This window comes from Gallus gallus, chromosome 27 (genome assembly GCF_016699485.2).
Source record: "Gallus gallus isolate bGalGal1 chromosome 27, bGalGal1.mat.broiler.GRCg7b, whole genome shotgun sequence".
In the NCBI taxonomy this organism is placed as follows: Eukaryota; Metazoa; Chordata; class Aves; order Galliformes; family Phasianidae; genus Gallus; species Gallus gallus.
Genome location: NC_052558.1, coordinates 3,198,299 through 3,216,203, shown reverse-complemented (window position 1 = coordinate 3,216,203; position 17,905 = coordinate 3,198,299). Strand labels below are relative to the sequence as shown.

The following is a 17,905-nucleotide window of genomic DNA, read 5'->3' as shown; positions in this document are numbered from 1 at the left end:
GCTCTCTCATTTATTTTTTACCAGGACAATTACATTTCAGTAGCACAGTATTAACAATACCAAGCCAAGATTTTTGGTTGTGGGGATCAAATCAGAAATACATCAGAGCTGCTCATGCAAATAGGACTTGCAACTACAGGATGAGGAGGAGGTTAATGAAGGAGAGACCCCATCAGATGATCCCTTACGTTTTCTTTTAGGGACCTTCTCTAAGTATGAAGAAAACAGGATCCCCATTATCAGGGCCTGAATATCTCATTGAGTTTCAGGTTAGAAACCTCGGATAGCAGATAGGGATAAAACATTCACACTTGCAGACTCATACTCTGATTTTTATTATTATTCTTGGTGCGGTAATGAAAAACAGCCAATCTGAAGCAGTAATACAGACATGGATTTTTATGATAAACTTCCTTTCACTTCATTCTGAGTTACTCTCCACACAACAAATGCAGTAACTTCATTCCAAACACGTTTTGACACCATTTTTTATATATTGCAGTTTCAACTTACTGTTCCAACAGAAATTTCCCCCTTTAAAGTGAATTTAACTGAACAGGAAATAAACCTACCAATGGTCTCAGTCGTTTGAATAATAAAAAAGACTGAACCTTGCCCTAATCTTTGTGAAATAACACACTAGGGAAAGAGACTTACCAACAAGCAGTCGCTTGATTACAAGCCTGCAGTTAAACAGATTCTTGAACAGCCCTCAGTATTTCCAAATGCACTCAATGAGAACCCTGCAGGCAGACTCACAAGCACCCCAGCAGTGGGGTCTGCTCCTGCTGCTGCATGCTCTCCCCACCCCAGCAGGGTCCCAGTTGCAGCTTCCCAGCTGCAGAGGTGAGAGGGAGGAGGAGAACAGCCAAGCCCCAGCTGGGCCAGGAAATACATGGAGATGGGGCTGTTAACATTGGCTTGCGATCACAAGTAACGTTCGGATGGAAATGCTAGTAAATAACCAAATATGCTGGCTGTGATTGCAAGCCAGAATTAACAATCCTATACCCAGGAAGGCGCTTAAAAGCAGTGGGCAGCATGCAATCCACTGTTCAGCTTTTCTTTGACAACATTTAATAAATTATTCAGCAGCTCCCAAAAAATCACTATGTTGCATAGAAAACCACACCTGATTACTTCCTGGGCACATTAAGCATTTCTCACAAACTGCATGAGGAGTTCAGGAAGGCTACCAGAATTCTGCTGCTACACAGCCAGAAAAAGCAAAATCTCATAGTGAGAAGGAAGCTTTACCTCCACCCTCCCCCCATTACTGAATGCTGAAATATTCTTCTGCCATCATTTCATCTGCGCCCATTTACGGAGCATTCAATACAATACACCACTCGGTATGAACACGTTACCACTTCAAAAACCAGTTTTTAAAGAAGGGCAGATTATGAGTTATCAAAGCTTCTGGGTCTGAAAACCACTTCACCCTGCAGGCACCGTAACCTACTTTTGCTTTCAGTGCACTGCTTGCTACCCTCGAGGGACCCACAACTTTCGAACAAAATTATTTAGCAGCCAAACAGCTGGTAAAGCAAAGCCCTCCTCATACATCAAACACAAACAATGCACTATTGGGCGGCTGACAGTTCTGAGAGGCAGCAGTTCAAATACCGTGAACAAATCTTGCAACAGGACATTTTTTTTTCTAATCCCAAACATAAGAAATCTTATAGGGGGAATCTATTGCTTTTTCAAAGCTGCTGAACAGCTTGGGCTTATTGAATGAATTTCAGCCATACTTCAAATGAGAGCAATGAACGTTCTGATTAAAAGGTAAACAGGATCTGAAGCTTCAAAGTTGGCTTTGGAAGAGTCAAGACATAAAGCTGAGGAATAACCATTATGAGCTCAGAATGGACTTAGGAGGTGCATGCAATGTTTGGTAATCGAAGATTGCATGAGAAATGTTTGCAGGCCTATGAATATCAAAGCTCACACCCAGAAAGAAAGCACACACACACACACACACACGTGGGTGGAGGAAGCACTGTGTATGTGGGAATAACACTTCACATAACGCTTTTACTGCTTCTGAAGAAAAACACATTTCTTTGTGCTCCCTGGACTAAAAATAGAACAGTTTATAACACAGAAGACTCATACAATTGCCTGCCTCAACTTTGACTCAGCTGGTGCCTTAAAATCAGTACAGACCAAGTTCAATATTCGGAGGGGTTAATGAATTTAAATTACATGGCCTTTGGGGCAGAGGGAGGCCTCCAAAAGCGGCCAGCTTGGCAGTCTGGATATCTCAGATTTTAGTCCAATGTGCATCCAGGTTGTGTGATTTGTGTTCTGGCAGGCATCCACCAAAAGCAGACACTGATGTAAAGAGAAATACTGCTTATCCACCCTTTCTAGTGAGCGAAGTGGTAGCACAGCCATTCTTGCATATCAAGGCTCCCTGGAAGCTCCTGACCCCTGTGTGGCCTACAGCTGTTTGCCTGAGGTCAGAAATAGGCTGCCAGCTCCACAGATGTACGCTGAGCTGCTCATTCTTTCTGCCTGCACCGTCTCTGCTGGCCCCCAGAAGGGGAATTGAAAGGCTCTTCGGGGCACCCCACAACCAGCAATGACCCACTCTCCTTTCAAGAACCAATTCTGCTGCTGCCCACAGAGTTATCAGTATTATATCTCAAAACTGGCAGACGTTGGTCTAATTTATTTTGCTGTAGGTTGGCAAGTATAGGAGAAGTAGTGCAGGCACATGGGGTGATGCAGATACACGTGAAGATGGCACTGCACTGATATATTACTTAATGTCTGGAGGTTTCCCCACTCTTCCCAGATAGCTGTAAAGGCCAGAAAATCACATCAAAAGATGAAAATCCATGCTCCAATTTACAAATCATTGCTATTCGATGTCTGCATTAACAGTCTGAAGGTGTTAAAGATCCTGGATGTACTTTGGTTAGAAGCTGCAATCCAGCAGCTCCACTGCAGCCCGGGGCAGCCAGCACTGCACGCAGTTTGCAAGCAATGAAACAACCATGTGTATAAAATAAATCTCTTATATTATTCAAGATAACGTGCCAACTTCAAACTAGCCAAGTATTTGTTGAAGAAACTCTACTTGGAAGAGGTGTAAGGCAGTGAAAGCAGGTTGGGGGGATTAAATGAACACAGCCCCAACATTATGCCATGCTGGGGACATGTCACAAGCTGACCATCACCCTAATTTCTAACTGAAACTGGAGAATCTGCTTCTCTGCTTCTAGAGGCTGTATCAAAGTTAATTCAACAGATAGAAGTGCCCAGGACAGCTAAAAAACTGAATTAAGAATACAGCAGGATAGCTCAACCCTATCAAAATAGCAGGATTTTAAGTAAAAACACTTTCACACCTATGAATGACCTCATATGAGTACAGAAAAAGTATGAGGATTGTGTTAAGACAGCATTAATTGTGTTCAGTTTGAAAGGTAAGTGTAAATGTGGAGGTAAACCAGAGGTGATTTTTTGCTAAGCTTCTGTAAATATTTGTACTAATCAGTGTTACCCATTAATCAATTTAATGTCACAAATTTCATCAGATGACAAGACAGAGATACAAGAGAACACATCATCAAAATGAGCTTCTCTCTGAATTCTGAGCAGCACATTAACAAGAAGTGACTATGGATGCAATGCTGAAGCAAAGGCTCTGAGTAAAACGCTCCATACTCATTTCAATACATCAGCAATGTCTCAGAGCACACGAAAAAAAAAGCTGCAATACAGCCACACAGTTTGAAGAACAGGTGCACGAAACAGCAGTGCACAGGCACAGCAATTCCCAGTTAATGGTAAAACACATCTGGTACAAGTTACATCGTGTCAGCAGAGGGTAATCAGGACTATAGGACAAGAGGGAATTATTTACATCGTCGTACAATTGCTCCTTTCTTGTGCATCTCAGCTGCTTTATATGCAAAAAGAAAAAGGAAACGTTCTTTACTTGTAAATTCGATCTCAAGACAGCACAGTGCTGCTGTTTCTACAATGCCTCTGCCCACCTAAGTTGAGAATACCCACCTAAAAGAAGGCACCCACCAACAGGGTCAACACCGAGGAAAAGCTACAAAGGAAAGCAGAGATGAGCAATCCTTTCTGCTGTATCAGAATGTTAATTTTGCACTTTGGGATATATGGCTTAACGTGGAGAGATGTTTGGAGGCAGCATTCACAAAGGAACTGCTGGGACTGTACTGTGAAAACAAAAATCATCACTCTCTTCGCTTGAAGCAGATTTTCCCATCAACTCATATGTAAGCTGAGATACAAAACATGTACAGCACCGTGGTTTGTATTTTGGTGAAATTAAAGCTGTTCAGACATCATTTAAAAAAAAAAAAAGAATCCAATGAAACACAACAGTGCTGGCAGTAACTGGAAATATTGCAGGGAGTCTTGGCAAGGAAACAAAAGACTGGAGAGTGAGTAAATAGTGCCCAGCTCTCCAAGCAGAGGTTGGGCACAAGTATGCTTGGCAGGATGGTATATGAAAGGCAGAGATGAAGTACAACATCCAAACAGTCTCATCTCCCACTTTTTGTTTGCTTTTTCCCAACCATTCCTAAAATAATCTGTGATAGGTATCTCGCTAACTCAGCAGGCAACATGTTTTCACTGTATGGAGCTGCCTTTTTGCCTCTAAACATTTAACAGCCTAATGGAAAAAAAAGAGGCAGAGTGTCTTTCCAATTTGAGGGAAATGTCTTCTATAATTCTATAATATCCCACAGCTAAAACACAACAGTGAGGATAAAAAAAGCTCCAGAAATCCTCTGTTTCGGAAGATGAAATACTTTGGCTGTATCTAGAAATCTGCTCTGGAGGACAAAGGCTTTCAAAACCAGCCATTTTCAGAATCTAGAATATTTTCAAGCATTATCTACACAGAAAATAGTTGAAGAATTTGCCGTTTCAGAACTCAGCAGCTTTACAATCCCCCAGATTTTGCCAAATGCTGAAGGCTTTCTGTTGGGATAGGCAAAACTATCCTAAAAGATGTTCTATAAAGCACAACCTATGTTAAAAATAAAAGTCTTAGCACTTCCTGCTAACTTTAATGTATCAAAATTAAACACTTATGGTTAGGAACTTCCTTGTATTCAAATCTATTCTGATCAGTTTTGTTTATTTCTTTCAATGCAAAAACCAGAAAGCGAGATAAAAACAAAACCAGGTAGTCACTTAACCATAGTCATTCACATCTACATGCCTAGCTTTCATGCTAATCACTTTTCTGTAATAACTGTAATTACGGAAAGATTATCTGTCCTTTTGAATGTGTATATTCCTCAAAGTATGTGCCCAAATCCCCAGAACTGCCATGATACTGAAAGGCAATTGTTTCAGCCATTAGTCCGGCCTTTGTTCCAAACCACTCCGTTTTTGGCCTGGTTTTCCTCTTGTTCAGTAGCAGGATTCCTTTCTGCTTCAGAAACTCTCCCTTCCTCATTATCTGCTTGCATATCTTGAAAGCGAATAAAAACTCCACGAACGTTTTAAACTGTTCATTTATTTTCATAGATGCCCAGTGATGATATTACTTATTAAACAACACCGACAAGACTGCAAATAATTGCCCGAACAATAAAGGCTACACAGGCTGGCATATGAAGTCTAAAAGGCAAACCTATCCTCAAGATCTGTACTTTTGTTTCCCAAAGTTAACATTTTTCCTCCCAGAGGGTGAGGAGTGACAGAAGCGGCAGTAGATACAGCTGTGTCTTTCAGTGGAGATCAGTGGAGAGAAATAATAGTAAACAGTCTGTCCACAAGGTAAAGTTGACAAGTATAACTTCCATCTGGACATATATTCTAGAGGAAAGGTGTTCTTCCTCAGTTTAAACTAACAGCAATAACTTGGTGAGAAATAATAAACCTTAAGGAATACCTGCACTTGGAATTAAACCCAGAACAGCTGTAACTCATAGCTTAGCGAGCTCTACAGGAGACATTTGCAGTGTGCAGAATGGAGAAGGCCATCCGCTGTAAACGGAATTGTTCTGTATGAAGTACAAGGAAGCTCACAGACAGGTTCACTAACGCTGCTGTTTGCCAACGTGTTTTCTGTTCATCAGTCCATACTGCACATCACAGCACATCACATCCTCCTGCATCATTTATCTTTCAGGGGAATGTTTAAAATGGTTCCACCTCAGCTGAAAACAGTATGTTACAATAGACACTTTACAGAATCCCTGTTTAATTTACATTTATTAAGGAAAGAAAAAAAGAAGGAAAGCTTCACTTGCAGTCCACCAAAAATCTGCTAAATATTTTGGAACGTGGCTGAGAATGGTATGTGATGGGGAATAAAGGTTTCAACAGCAAAACCTCTGGCTTCATGGAAGCGTGAATTTGTTTAAACTAAAGGTTGTTCTTCTCACACCACTGGAACGTACAGCTAAGATTTAAATCCCCTGTGTTCCCATTTTATAACTTCCAGTAGCATTTTAACTACTGAATTGCCAAACACTACTCAAACCTACTCTGTTTGACCTCATGGTTCATGCAGAGAAGTGTGTTCATGCAAGCACGACGACCAGAACTGCCATCCTGGAATGATTGCTGTGACATTTAGGCAAGCTAAGGTAGACAAAGAAAATATGTCAGTACTAAAACTATACCACTGTATGTACTTCTCCTTGCACAATGTCACAGTGCTCCTCTAAACTCTGAATAACTGTTCGATACTGTATCTTATATTACCAATTATTGCCTTGTTTTGGGCTACTGAATCTTCTGAAACATGGTGCACTGTTTTAGATGAACAATGTAAATGTTTGGAAAAACATACAGTCTTGCTTTTAAAATATTTATGTTACTTCAAGTACATTTAGCAACACACATTTTTATCAGCGCTCAACAAATGCTAACTGGGGAACAGAAATCCCTACTTGCATAAGCTCTACCTTTGCAAACAGAAATGACATTAAGTGCTAAAGTTACCAGTTAGACATGGAGACAGAAAGCCTTCAGGAAGTCCACATTGACCTGAAGGTGTGATGGAAACACACAGTGCACCATGGAGCACTCCATTTCAAGCTTCACATTTGGCAGGTGCAGTTCTCAGACATAAGTACTCCCTCCATTGATAGAGCAGCTTTGATTCCCAGTTCTTCCTCTAATTCCTCCTTCAGCCACATACACCTTATCTCCTCTCCATGATCAATTTCCTTCTGGGTGAAGTGAGGACAATAATCAAGTTAAGGTCAAAGTTACTTGGTTATTTTAATCTGATCTAAGTCTGTGTGACGGCCAAAGGAGGCAGCACACTCTTTTTGTAGTTCTGTGCCAGCAGTGGCATTCTTATGGCTGCACAGAGAGATGTCTTGGGAAATTAGTCCTTGGGATTTGTTTTCAGCTAGACCAGTGAACCAGCGCACTCTGCACCCACATGAATGCTACCATCCACTGCAAGATCTTGCTTCCTGAACCCACCCATTTGTTCTGTAGGTGCAATCTGGCTTTCAATGCCCATAAAACTGCAAAGTAAGAAAACCAGAGGCACAACAACAATCTGAGGATGATGCTTAATAATTTACGCTGAAAAAACAATGCTTTCTCAAGAGCCTGTGGCAGACAGGATTTTTTCTCCAATAACTTCAGCCCTTGTGTAGCTCAAGTTATCACTTAAAAATGCATTCTAAGGCCTAGTAATGATGGGTTCACCAACAGAGATGCTGCCTTTATAGCAGCTAACAAGTTTCAGAGTGAGAACAGTTAGAAGGGGCAGTAGAAAACACTGCAGTAAAGAAAGAGCAAGGAGAGGAGGTACCAAACATGGGCACACAAGATATGGAGTGAGTTTAGAATGATGCAAGTAGAAGCAAAGCGCAACAAGGTATGTGTTAAAACTGCCAGGAGAAAAGATGCCATTAAATTCAGCACCTAAGTTTTCTCAGACTTTCAAACTGCAATCAGAATGCCGTATCACTCCAATAGATTCTGCCCTGCAGTTAAGAAGTGTGAAATGAATGATTCAAGATACACACGTTACAATAAAGCAAACTGGAGCTCCCCAGCAAACATTTTTACTGCTACATGACGTGGGTGATAAAGATGTATTAGGACATGTTTTTGTCCCTGCTGAAGTCTTCTGAAATCACATCTCTGTATCACAACTTGTATTTTCATGTCAGTGATGTCATAGCGCATGTCATACCTCTTCCAACTTAAGATGTGCAGCCAAAACGTGAAATCTAAGTGCAGAGTGTGTGATTTAATAGGGAAGGTATAGAACTTACTACAGGGAGAAAGCATACAAAGTAGAGGAATGGCAATATATCTGACCCCTTCGTTTCTATGAGAAATGCCTCAAATTCGCTAGCCTCTGAGGGAAAAAAAATAATGAAAGAATGAAGAAAAGAGCTCCATCACTATATAAAACTGTACAGTAGAAAGGACAGAACCAGAAAACCTACACAAGTGTAAGCGGGAGAGCCGCTTCCTTAAAATATATACAGCTAAAAAGATCTCCACCACTCAGAAATCATAAACACTGTTCAGCCAGCATCCAAAAACATTAGTGCCAGTACCTAGAACATGTTAGGAGAAGCTTTATCCCTGACATCATAGAATGGCCTGGGTTGAAAAGGACCACAATGATCATCCGGTTCCAACCCCCTGCTATGTGCAGGGTCGCCAACCAGCAGACCAGGCTGCCCAGAGCCACATCCAGCCTGGCCTTGAATGCCTGCAGGGATGGGGCATCCACAGCCTCCTTGGGCAACCTGTTCAGTGTGTAACCACCCTCTGGGTGAAAAACTTCCTCCTCATATCCAACCTAAACCTCCCCTGTCTCAGTTTAAAACCATTCCCCCTTGTCCTATCACTATCCACTCTTGTAAACAGCCATTCCCCCTCCTGTTTATATGCTCCCTTCAAGTACTGGAAGGCCACAATGCGGTCCCCCCAGAGCCTTCTCTTCTTCAAGCTAAACAAGCCCAGTTCCCTCAACCTTTCCTCATAGGAGAGGAGCTCCAGCCCTCTGATCATCAGATACCAAACTCTACCAGCAACCAGGCCTTCAGTTAGAAATAGCTGCCTTCTACCACCAAAATACACACTTGTCACTGTAAGTAATTTGTATTCACACAGCACAATTAAGAAATACTCTATAAATCCCCTTCCATCCCATAAGGACTAACAAAGTTTAAATAACCATGACTTCCAAAGAACTGTAAAGCTCAGAACAGATCTTCAGACCTCCACCAGACTTGTCAGCCACAGGAAAAGCAGTTCTGGTCCACATTCTGCACCTGTAAGACTCAGCTGTGCTCCAACTCAAATATTTGCAACTTTTTGTGTACCGAATTCCCACCAAAGAATGCACATCGATCAATGGATGCTTGTCTGCAAATTCCCAACTGTAAAACCTTCTGCTTGTAAAAATAAATAAAATTAGGAAAGCTTCACAAGATTTACTTCTACACCACCCTACCAGGCCATCTGATTGTGTAGTGGCACCACAAAGAGATATCTAGAATTCCAGCTGAAAAGCTGTTTGGTAATATTTAGTAGCTGAGAAAGGATGGGATTGGCTTAACAGGTTTTGTCTCAAATGTCTCAATATGGATCCCAGCAGTGACCTACCAGCCAACAGGGCAGCTATTTCCATATTAACACTTCTAAAATCACTTTTCCATGAAAAGAATCAAGTTTCAAAACTTAGATATACACAGGCAAGAGCATATAAGTGCTGGTAGCTGCTTAGCATAGCGAAGTGCTTCTCTTGTGTGAAAACTACTAGTTTGAAACCTCCTCAGGGAAGGGTGTCTTAAAGCGTCAAGGAAACTCATGCAAGCTGCTTGCCTTAATGAGTTTAAGCTGCTGGCACCAGAGCTACTGCCAGGGTTTCACTCCCCATGCAATTGTTTTGCAGGAGGGAGGAGCAATTAAAAAAAAATCATCAATTTAAATTCACTTGAAAACTAAGTGTTTGCAAAAGTAATTGGGAAATCATGTACTAGACGTTTAGGTTATAGGTATGTTTCAAATGAACTTGGAAAGTCTGTCCCTTGTGCTTCTAACAGGGACCTCCGTCAGTTTTAATTCAGAGCTATAAGCAAAGTGCACCCACTTCCTGAAATACTGAAATGAAGACCCTTCAAAGACCTGGGAGAGGACATATTTTTTATTCTAAGGGTGATTAAACAGTTTGTAACCTCAAGGCCAAATCATGCTTTTTATCAAAATGATCTGAAGGGCATCAAATCGTAACTCCTACACAGAACACCCCTATATGTTAACAGATAATAGTTTTTTTTGGGTACAATAAAGGAATTACTGCAGAGTTTTTAAATTTGCAAGCCTAGCATTTATAGTGGAGATATTGAAGTTGGGCTTTTCAATCCACAAAAACAACAGGTTAAAACCTACAGATCCTTATGGAAAACAATGAAATAATTCAGCCACACTTCCTTAGCCCAAAGAAGCTCAAAATATTATAGGGCAATGCAGACAGCATCTGCTACATTGATTTGCATTAATATTGAAATGGTACAAGTGCATGATAATAAAATGACCTCTGCATAAGAATCCACAGTTTTTTTGCTTGCTGTGGGGTCTCATCCTTCCCTGTACTATGAGATTCTGAAAAGACAGATAGCAAAGACATAGCAAAACATAAAGTAAGAATGTTTAAAGGAGCTGTGTGCTCTTAAAATTTGCTTAATCTTCCATTTAGAAGGCAAAATCTGAATGTTGCTGAGAGGGGGCTGTTTTACTGCAGAATGCATTCAAAGATCAGCTGTTATGTACTGTAGGAATTTAACCAACAAAGAGAAGGTTATAAAACATCTTAATACAACAATAATCCACAGCATCAGGCTGAGGAGAACATATCAATCTTCTCAATGGGTTGGCACTTTCTTCCAATTGTCTTTTTGTTTATGGAATTAGAAAGAAGTTTATTCTTTGATAAGGCATGTTACGTTGTGCCACAGAAATAGGTCACCGATGACATGTAGTTTTGTAATCACTGCAAATATGCATATGTGCATCTCAGATATGCTGTTGGTACACCACTCTGCCATTAGGTGCTGATAAATAAAGCACATGGTATCAAGAATGGAAGATGCAATCTTGTTTACTGAAAATATGGATTTAATGCAGTTGTAAACACTCAAAGGACTCTTCCTAAGCAGTTCCTACAGGGATACATAATGCTCTAGGTGGGACTGCATGAGGCAATTTCCAACCTATAAACAGCTCTTTGTGCACACAACTTCTTATCTTTAGATGAAATTGCACCTCTCAGTCTGAAATCTTTACGTTGTATTATTTTAGCAAGGAGAGCAAAACCACAACATCCCAGTACCCTGCGCTCACTAAATTTAGCTCTTATATATAACTCAACATTCATACCAAACTGCTAAAGAAACGAGGCTCCAAAAATATCAGCCAAAGGTTTTCTGGAACAGTATTAAGAAATAATATGATCAGTGATGTCCTTTAAGACAAATGAGTAAGTCTCTAATGACAAAATCTCTCTGCGATCACGTAAATAGGTGGAAGTTTATTTCTTTATAAAGTAATACAAATGCTAAGCCACAAAATATTTTATCTTACCAAGTATCTGATCTATTACTGGAACTAAATGCTGAAGTTCCCATGAATGCTAAACTCACCAAACACTGGATAGCATTATAAATAAAACCATGAGTCTCAGGCAGACTATTACATACAATTGCTTGGTTAGAAAAACAAAAAGCCTTCACGATTTGGCATTCCTCTTTCAAACACACACACTCTGAAAGCGCTTTCAAAATCTCTATCCTTCAACTATAAACTTACACTGAGAGTTTATATCTCAGCTTTATTATCAGTACCTACATTTGAGTGTTGGCTGCCTGGGGCAAGGACTGAGTTCGTAGAGCACACCAGCCATGCTGTAAGTGCTAGATTCATCTCTAAAAATGCAGGTGGAAAGAGAGAGAAGAGGTACCAATGACAGCAGCAGGCTCACATAAAGGAAGTAAATTATATGCAAATAGTTTCTTTCTACCTGAGATTTTAAAACTGGTGTTTTTAACCACAGAAGTTGCAGAGTTCTGCGTCCATAGCATGCACGTTGTCCAGCTATTCCAACAGAAGGAGTGCACAACTTCTGCAGGCGAAGCTGCAGTCAGCGCAGTGACAGAGCAGTGTGCACCTCCACAAATCACTGCTCACACCACAGCTCCTGCATTTAGTCCACACTCAACTCCCACCACCGTTCTCTTGATTCAACGCATCCACCACTGTCAACAGAGCATGTGCCAGTTGCCATTCCCAGAACAATACAGCTCCAGCCATCCCCTGGATAGATAAACCTCACGTTCCTCCCATGTTTTGTGTGTACAGCACTTCCTTCTCCTTCACTTCAATCACTTCTACAGCACAGTGTGACAAAACTCAGCGATGACTACAGAACGCACTGCCACGACACCATTAAAAGAGAAACATTACCTCAAAGAATCCATTTTTCACTCTAACAGTGCCCGTCACCAAAACATTTGCAGAACTGCAAGCCAAAAAGCAAACCAGAGCCCACAACGCGGGGACACACATCCTACAACCCGTGTCCTGAGAGCAGCGGGGAGAGGAAATCACCTCAGCAAAGAGCCGGGGAAGGGAAAGACCATCTGTTTTCTCCCTACCTGCACCTACACAACCGCGGGCTTCTGCAGGAGCCACCTCCTCACCTGCACGCTGACACCTCCAGGCCCGGAAGGAGCGCGTTTAAACACAACGTTCCCCCCCTCCCGCCCCCCGGTCCTCACAGTGGCCGCGGTGGGGGCACACGCAGCGGCTCGGAGGAGGCAGCGCGCCCCGCACCTCCGCGCCGCCCCCGGGAGGAGGCACAAAGCCGGGGAGGGGGGCGGCCGCCTCCAGGTGTGGGGGGCCGCGATCTCCCCTCGCTCCCCCGCCCCTCCCAGCAGGTGGCAGCCCCCCACCCCCCCTCCCAACGCCGCCCCCGCCCCTCACCGGGCCCTGAGGCGGCTCTGCCTCGTTCCCTCCGCCCCCCACCCGCGGCCGGGCCTAGCGCTGCCGCCAGGCCTGAGAGAAGGGGGAAGGGGAGCCCGGCCGGGCGAGCGGCCCGCACTCCCTCACTCACTCACCCAGGCCGATCCCCTCAGGGCCGCCCCCGCCGCCTTCCATGCCGGGCGGCGAGGGGAGGAGGGGGGCACGGGCGAGGCGGCGGAGGGCGGGTGGAGGAGGCGAGGCGGGAGGGCGGAGGGCAGGGCGGCCGGGGCCCTCCCTCTCCTCCTTCCCTCCCTCCGCTCGGCCCCCTCAGTCGCCTCCGAGGCGCTCCGAGCGGCCGCCGCCTCGGGCTGAAGGCCCGGGCTCCGCCAGCGGACGCGGCTCCCGCTCGGACTCCGGCTCAGCGCTCCCCTCCGCCGCCGCCGCAGCGCTACGTGGCCGCCCGCAGCCAGTCTCGCGACTCCGCCGCGCGCACGCGCGGGCACGCGCCGAGGAGGTGGTTGCCGCGGGCGCGCGCGGGGGGGAGACACCCATAGGCTGAGGGGAGGGCGAGCGGCACGAGGCGCGCAGCGGCGCATGCGCGGTTGCTTCCCCCCCCCTTCCCTCTCTATTCAGCTTAGGCGGTGGAGGGGACGCGGAGCGCAGGTGAGCGCACGGTGGGGGGGAGCTGTGCGCATGCGCAGCGCCCGGCGGGGTTCAGGTGAGGCGCGCGCGCGACGGAAGGAGGCGCCGAGCGGCGGCTGCCCCCGGCCGGGCCGACCGTTACTCCGCTGAGGTAATGAAGGAGGCCGCCCTAATTGCAGTCAGCTGAGCTGGGCAAGCTGCGGCTTCGCTCCGGCCCACGCCTCCTTCCCGCGGGCACCTCCGTGGCTCTGCTGAAGGCGGAAGGAGGGATGGAGGTAACGCTTCGCCGAGCCGCTGAAAGGGGCCGTGCGGATCTCCTGGGGCCTCCCCTCAGGAGCCAGGTAAGGCCTCCTGGAGAGAGGCCCTGCCGGACCGAGGATCCTATAATCCTGTTAGACCAAAGCCCGGTTTCCACTTGTTCCAACCCTTCTCTTGCCTTAAAACGTTAATAACCACTTAACTCTGGCCTGTGGTTTCTTGATTGCACCCACCTGCAGGGCCTGTGTGATCTGTGAGGGAGTGATGCGACAAGACATGGATTTCACTGATAGAACTCGCAGCTTGGGGCAGGTATGGGGCTTGTGAAGGGCTGTGGGGTGGGATCAGTGTCGAGGGGGGGGGAACGGACGCTTAAGCAGCAGTCCTACCTTCCCCGGGAAGAGGCAGTGCCTCCTCCATAGCCCTGAAAACCACTTCTGAGTGCTGTGTAGGAGGGAAGAGCACTGCTGTGGTTTAGGTTTGGCGGCAGCAAAAAGATGAGCAAGAGTAGCAGAAACAGGAAAAGGGGGCAGGGCACAGCCTTTCTGGTGGTGTTAGCCGCATCCCAGGACTTGAGGAATTTTGTGCTGTGTAGCTTTGACTCCCTCCTGCCTGATTTCAGACACGTATCCCTTCCGTAGCCCCCTTTTAAAATCATTTAGTCCCTTCCTTTACCTGTGGTTTGTTAACTTGTTTGCTGTAGATAGTCTCCAAATGGTGTAGGAATCTGAGTTTTTTGGGGGGGAAAAAAGAAGTTTTTTTGCCCACTGAAGTGCTACCTGCTGGAATATTTGGCCTACTTTTTATTACTGCACATAAAACCCAGATTTGAGCTCCCTGTGGAGAGCAGGGACTGGGGCTCTCAAAGTTCACAATCAAATAAAAGGGACAGCATATGCTTGGGAAGCACCATGGTAAGATCAGAACGCTGTTTATAGAATCATAGATTGGCTTGGGTTGGAAAGGACCTTAAAGATTATCTGGTTCCAACTGCTTGCCAGCTTTCTTCTTTGCCCCAGCAACTCCTGCTGTGTGGGCATGGGAAAGGAGTAAAGCACAACATACTTTGCTTAGGCCAGCCCTGTTAGAGGTATTACTGGCAGACTCCGTTCAGAGCAGGCCCCAGGCTGTTCTCATCTCTTTGGGGACTGTGTATAGCTGGAGGGGAGAGGGTAGCTAGCAGAGACCCAGGTTTTGAGAGCATGTTGTTGCCCCTGCTCAGCTCCGCGCCCTTGTGCAATGCAGCTCTTCAAAGAAAAAAATGAGAGAGGCCATGTAATTAAATTTCAAACCTCGAAAAAGGCAGGAAGAAAAGCTCTGGAGACTTTTTTATTGACACATGAATGAACAAGAAAGCAGTGGGTCATAGAGGTGCTATTTCAAATGTGAAATTCTGTCAGAGGGATAACTGTGTCCACTGCTTGCCAGTGTCCCATTTGGCTCCAAAGGAGTGCAGGTGAGGAGTAAAGCCACCAACTATTTCCATTTCTGTATAAATGCACAGCCACTGCTAATGTCTGATCATGGGACAAGAGCAGGCAAGTGCCTTGGTGAGTTTTTTCTCCAGTGTGAGGGGAGAGCACTTAGTGTCCCAGTTTGTTTTGCTGTTCCCCTTCTTCCCTGATGCTGTGTCTGTGGTTTTTTAGCCTGGCTTCCTTACCCTGAACCTGTAGCATGAGGTCCCCTTACCTTAAAATAGATCCTGGAGGATTGCAGTGGCTTTTCTTGTAAAAGATGCTTTTTGTCTTCAGTTTCAGATAGTGATTTTCCTTCCCCCAAGTACAAGTTGTACAGAGGTTAAAAGGAAATGTTAAGTCCCTCTTCCTCAGAAGACACCTAGGACTCTGCAGAGGAAGGGCTTAAAAAGATAAGGGACCGAGTGCAAGTATTCTTGGACTGTCAAACTTCCAACACGACAACAAAGCACTTATCCTTTTCTCTCTGCTTTGTCACTTCTGCATCTGCATTGGGGAAGAGGCTGCTGCAGAGGAGACTGACTCTTCTAAGCCTTGCTGTGTGATTTGGCTCCTGAATGCCCAGGGCACCCTGCAGTTGCACACTTTCTTCCCTAGCTGTTTTATTAATGGAAGTTGACATCCTCATGCTGGCTCCCAGGGAGGGATCCGTCTGAGTCATTGGCTGTAACACAGCCCTTTTCCCACAAAGGGCTCCCTTCAGCTATTTACATCCCTCTCTTTGATCTAACTTTTGACATGAAAAGACATGTCAGCCAGGTAGAGGGAAACAAACAAAATGCAGGAACAGTCCCACATCTCTGCTTGCACATGATCCGCTCCCTAGCACACGCCTGCCTTACAGCCACAGATCCTTATCAGCTCTCTGATTTCCTTGCTATCATCTCTGTCTTCCCTTCGTCCTGTTGTTTAACTTCTAGAGGCAAATATGTGCATCTTGTTCACTGCTCAGTAAGATGCTGTGGCACAATTGCCTACTCTCTCTGGTATTTCCCTTCTATCTATAGTATAACTAGTATGGGAAATGCCCTCACACATCCTCCTCACTGCATGCAGTGCCAGGAACAGGTGATACAGATCTTCATTTCCTGCCTTAAACTGCTGCAGTATTTTAGCAAGCAGCTGTGTGCAGCTCACTCCATAAGTAGCAGCAATGCAACTGTAGGTGAATTCCTTTGTGGAAACCAGATCTTTCATTGCTAACTAGCTTAGGATCTTTCAGAGTTTAAAAATAAAAATAAAAAAAATAAGAAGACTAAATATTGTGCAAATTCAAATTAGATGCACCAGAACACAGTATCACCCACCTGTGTTTTTTTTCTATAGGAATGGGTGTTCTAGAATTGCTGAGAAAGCAAATCTAATGGATAAGGATGTTGTTGAGATGCAGCTAACTCTTTGGAGAGATGACTGTTAGTGCCAGGTACAGAATAATGTGGGAAGGGGAAAAATCAAACAGAGGTTAGTTCCTACCTTTATCAGCAGTTAATTTTCTTGTGGCGTGGGCCAGCTTGTTGGGTTTACACAGCTTGGTGCTTTTGGGCAATGTCTGAGCTGATTGGTCTGGTTATTTTATGTCTTCCAGGTAGTAAACCAGTGCTGGAGTGCTCTGGTAAGGGGGATGTCTGCCAGGTCCAGAGCCTGCAGTCCCATTTAAGCTGTGTTGCTGTGGAATGTGGCTCCGTTGGTGAGGGTTCTCTACTTTACCCAAGCAGCGATAGCTCTCTGCTTCACCTGGACTTGTGCTGTGATGATTTCTTGGGAAACTCTCAGCAGCCAGTGAAACAGCCCTCCTAGTGTTCTTTCTTCCTACAGCCAGCAGGGGAGGTGGGCTGCCTTCCTTCAGTCTTACTGTTACCACAGGTGAATCTTCATGGCTTGTGCTGTTTCAGGGCTGGGACCCAGCATAGCAGGGTGCTGTTTTACTGAGGCCTCCACATCGTAACAGTTCTGCTTTGGGAACAGCCTGTACTCAGTGTTGAGGGCCTGGTGAGAATGCAGTTGCAAGTGGGACTCTTTCTCCTTCCCCAAAGGGGAAACGCCCTCGGGGTTAGATGTTACTCAAGGATGCTGCAGTGAGCAGGCCCTGAGTGAGAAGTGAAACTTAAGCATGGACAGGATCATTGATGTCTTGCTGCAACCCAGCCAGTTGCTTTTTGGACTAATACTTTAGGTATTGTGCTATGTCTTGCAGGATTCAGGATCCTCTCAAGCAATGGGAAAGGAAGCAAAAGGGAAACAAAGGGCTTTTCCTGCCAGCTCTTGTCACAGGAAGCCTTATGCTTGGAAGGAACCACCCCCTTGAGTGTTGGGCTTTGAGACTGTATCAGCACAGAAAAGATCAGACAGAGGGAATTCCTGTTCGCACTCCCCCTTCTCTTTTGCTATCTTCGTGTAAGGCCACAATTAAAGATTATCTGCTTCCAAATAGCGTGGAGTTAACACCCACCAGCATCTCTCTTCATACCTTTGGTTAGACCTTGAGAGCAGCAGGATGCAGGCAGAGTGGCCATACAGAGATTGAGTAAACTCCTGACTCCACACAGGACTACCTGAAAATTAAACCATATGTCTAA

General features: G+C 44.9%; 2 protein-coding genes across 2 annotated transcripts in view; one reads left to right on the top strand and one right to left on the bottom strand.

Annotated features, from left to right (window-relative positions):
• ZNF652 (zinc finger protein 652) overlaps window positions 1-13,441 on the bottom strand; it is a 25,685-nt gene extending 12,244 nt beyond the window's left edge. Inside the window, exon 1 of the mRNA XM_003642788.6 lies at window positions 13,110-13,441. The gene's annotated coding sequence lies outside the window, so the exon portion shown is untranslated. The remainder of the gene's footprint in view (window positions 1-13,109) is intronic.
• Window positions 7,823-17,905, top strand: LOC124417423 (serine/arginine-rich splicing factor SR45-like). Its single transcript, XM_046904433.1, has 4 exons — window positions 7,823-7,849; window positions 13,128-13,468; window positions 14,094-14,166; window positions 17,524-17,905. The coding sequence occupies exons 1-4, from the start codon at window positions 7,823-7,825 to the stop codon at window positions 17,632-17,634; spliced, it is 552 nt and encodes a 183-aa protein (XP_046760389.1). The 3' UTR covers window positions 17,635-17,905.

Bases quoted from the DNA above. Each gene is read 5' to 3' on its own strand.
- LOC124417423 (XM_046904433.1), top strand. From the start codon at position 7,823: ATGCAAGTAGAAGCAAAGCGCAACAAG. The intron at 7,850-13,127 runs GTATGTGTTAAA...CGATCCCCTCAG, and splicing joins TAGAAGCAAAGCGCAACAAG to GGCCGCCCCCGCCGCCTTCC. The intron at 14,167-17,523 runs GTATGGGGCTTG...TATGTCTTGCAG, and splicing joins GAACTCGCAGCTTGGGGCAG to GATTCAGGATCCTCTCAAGC.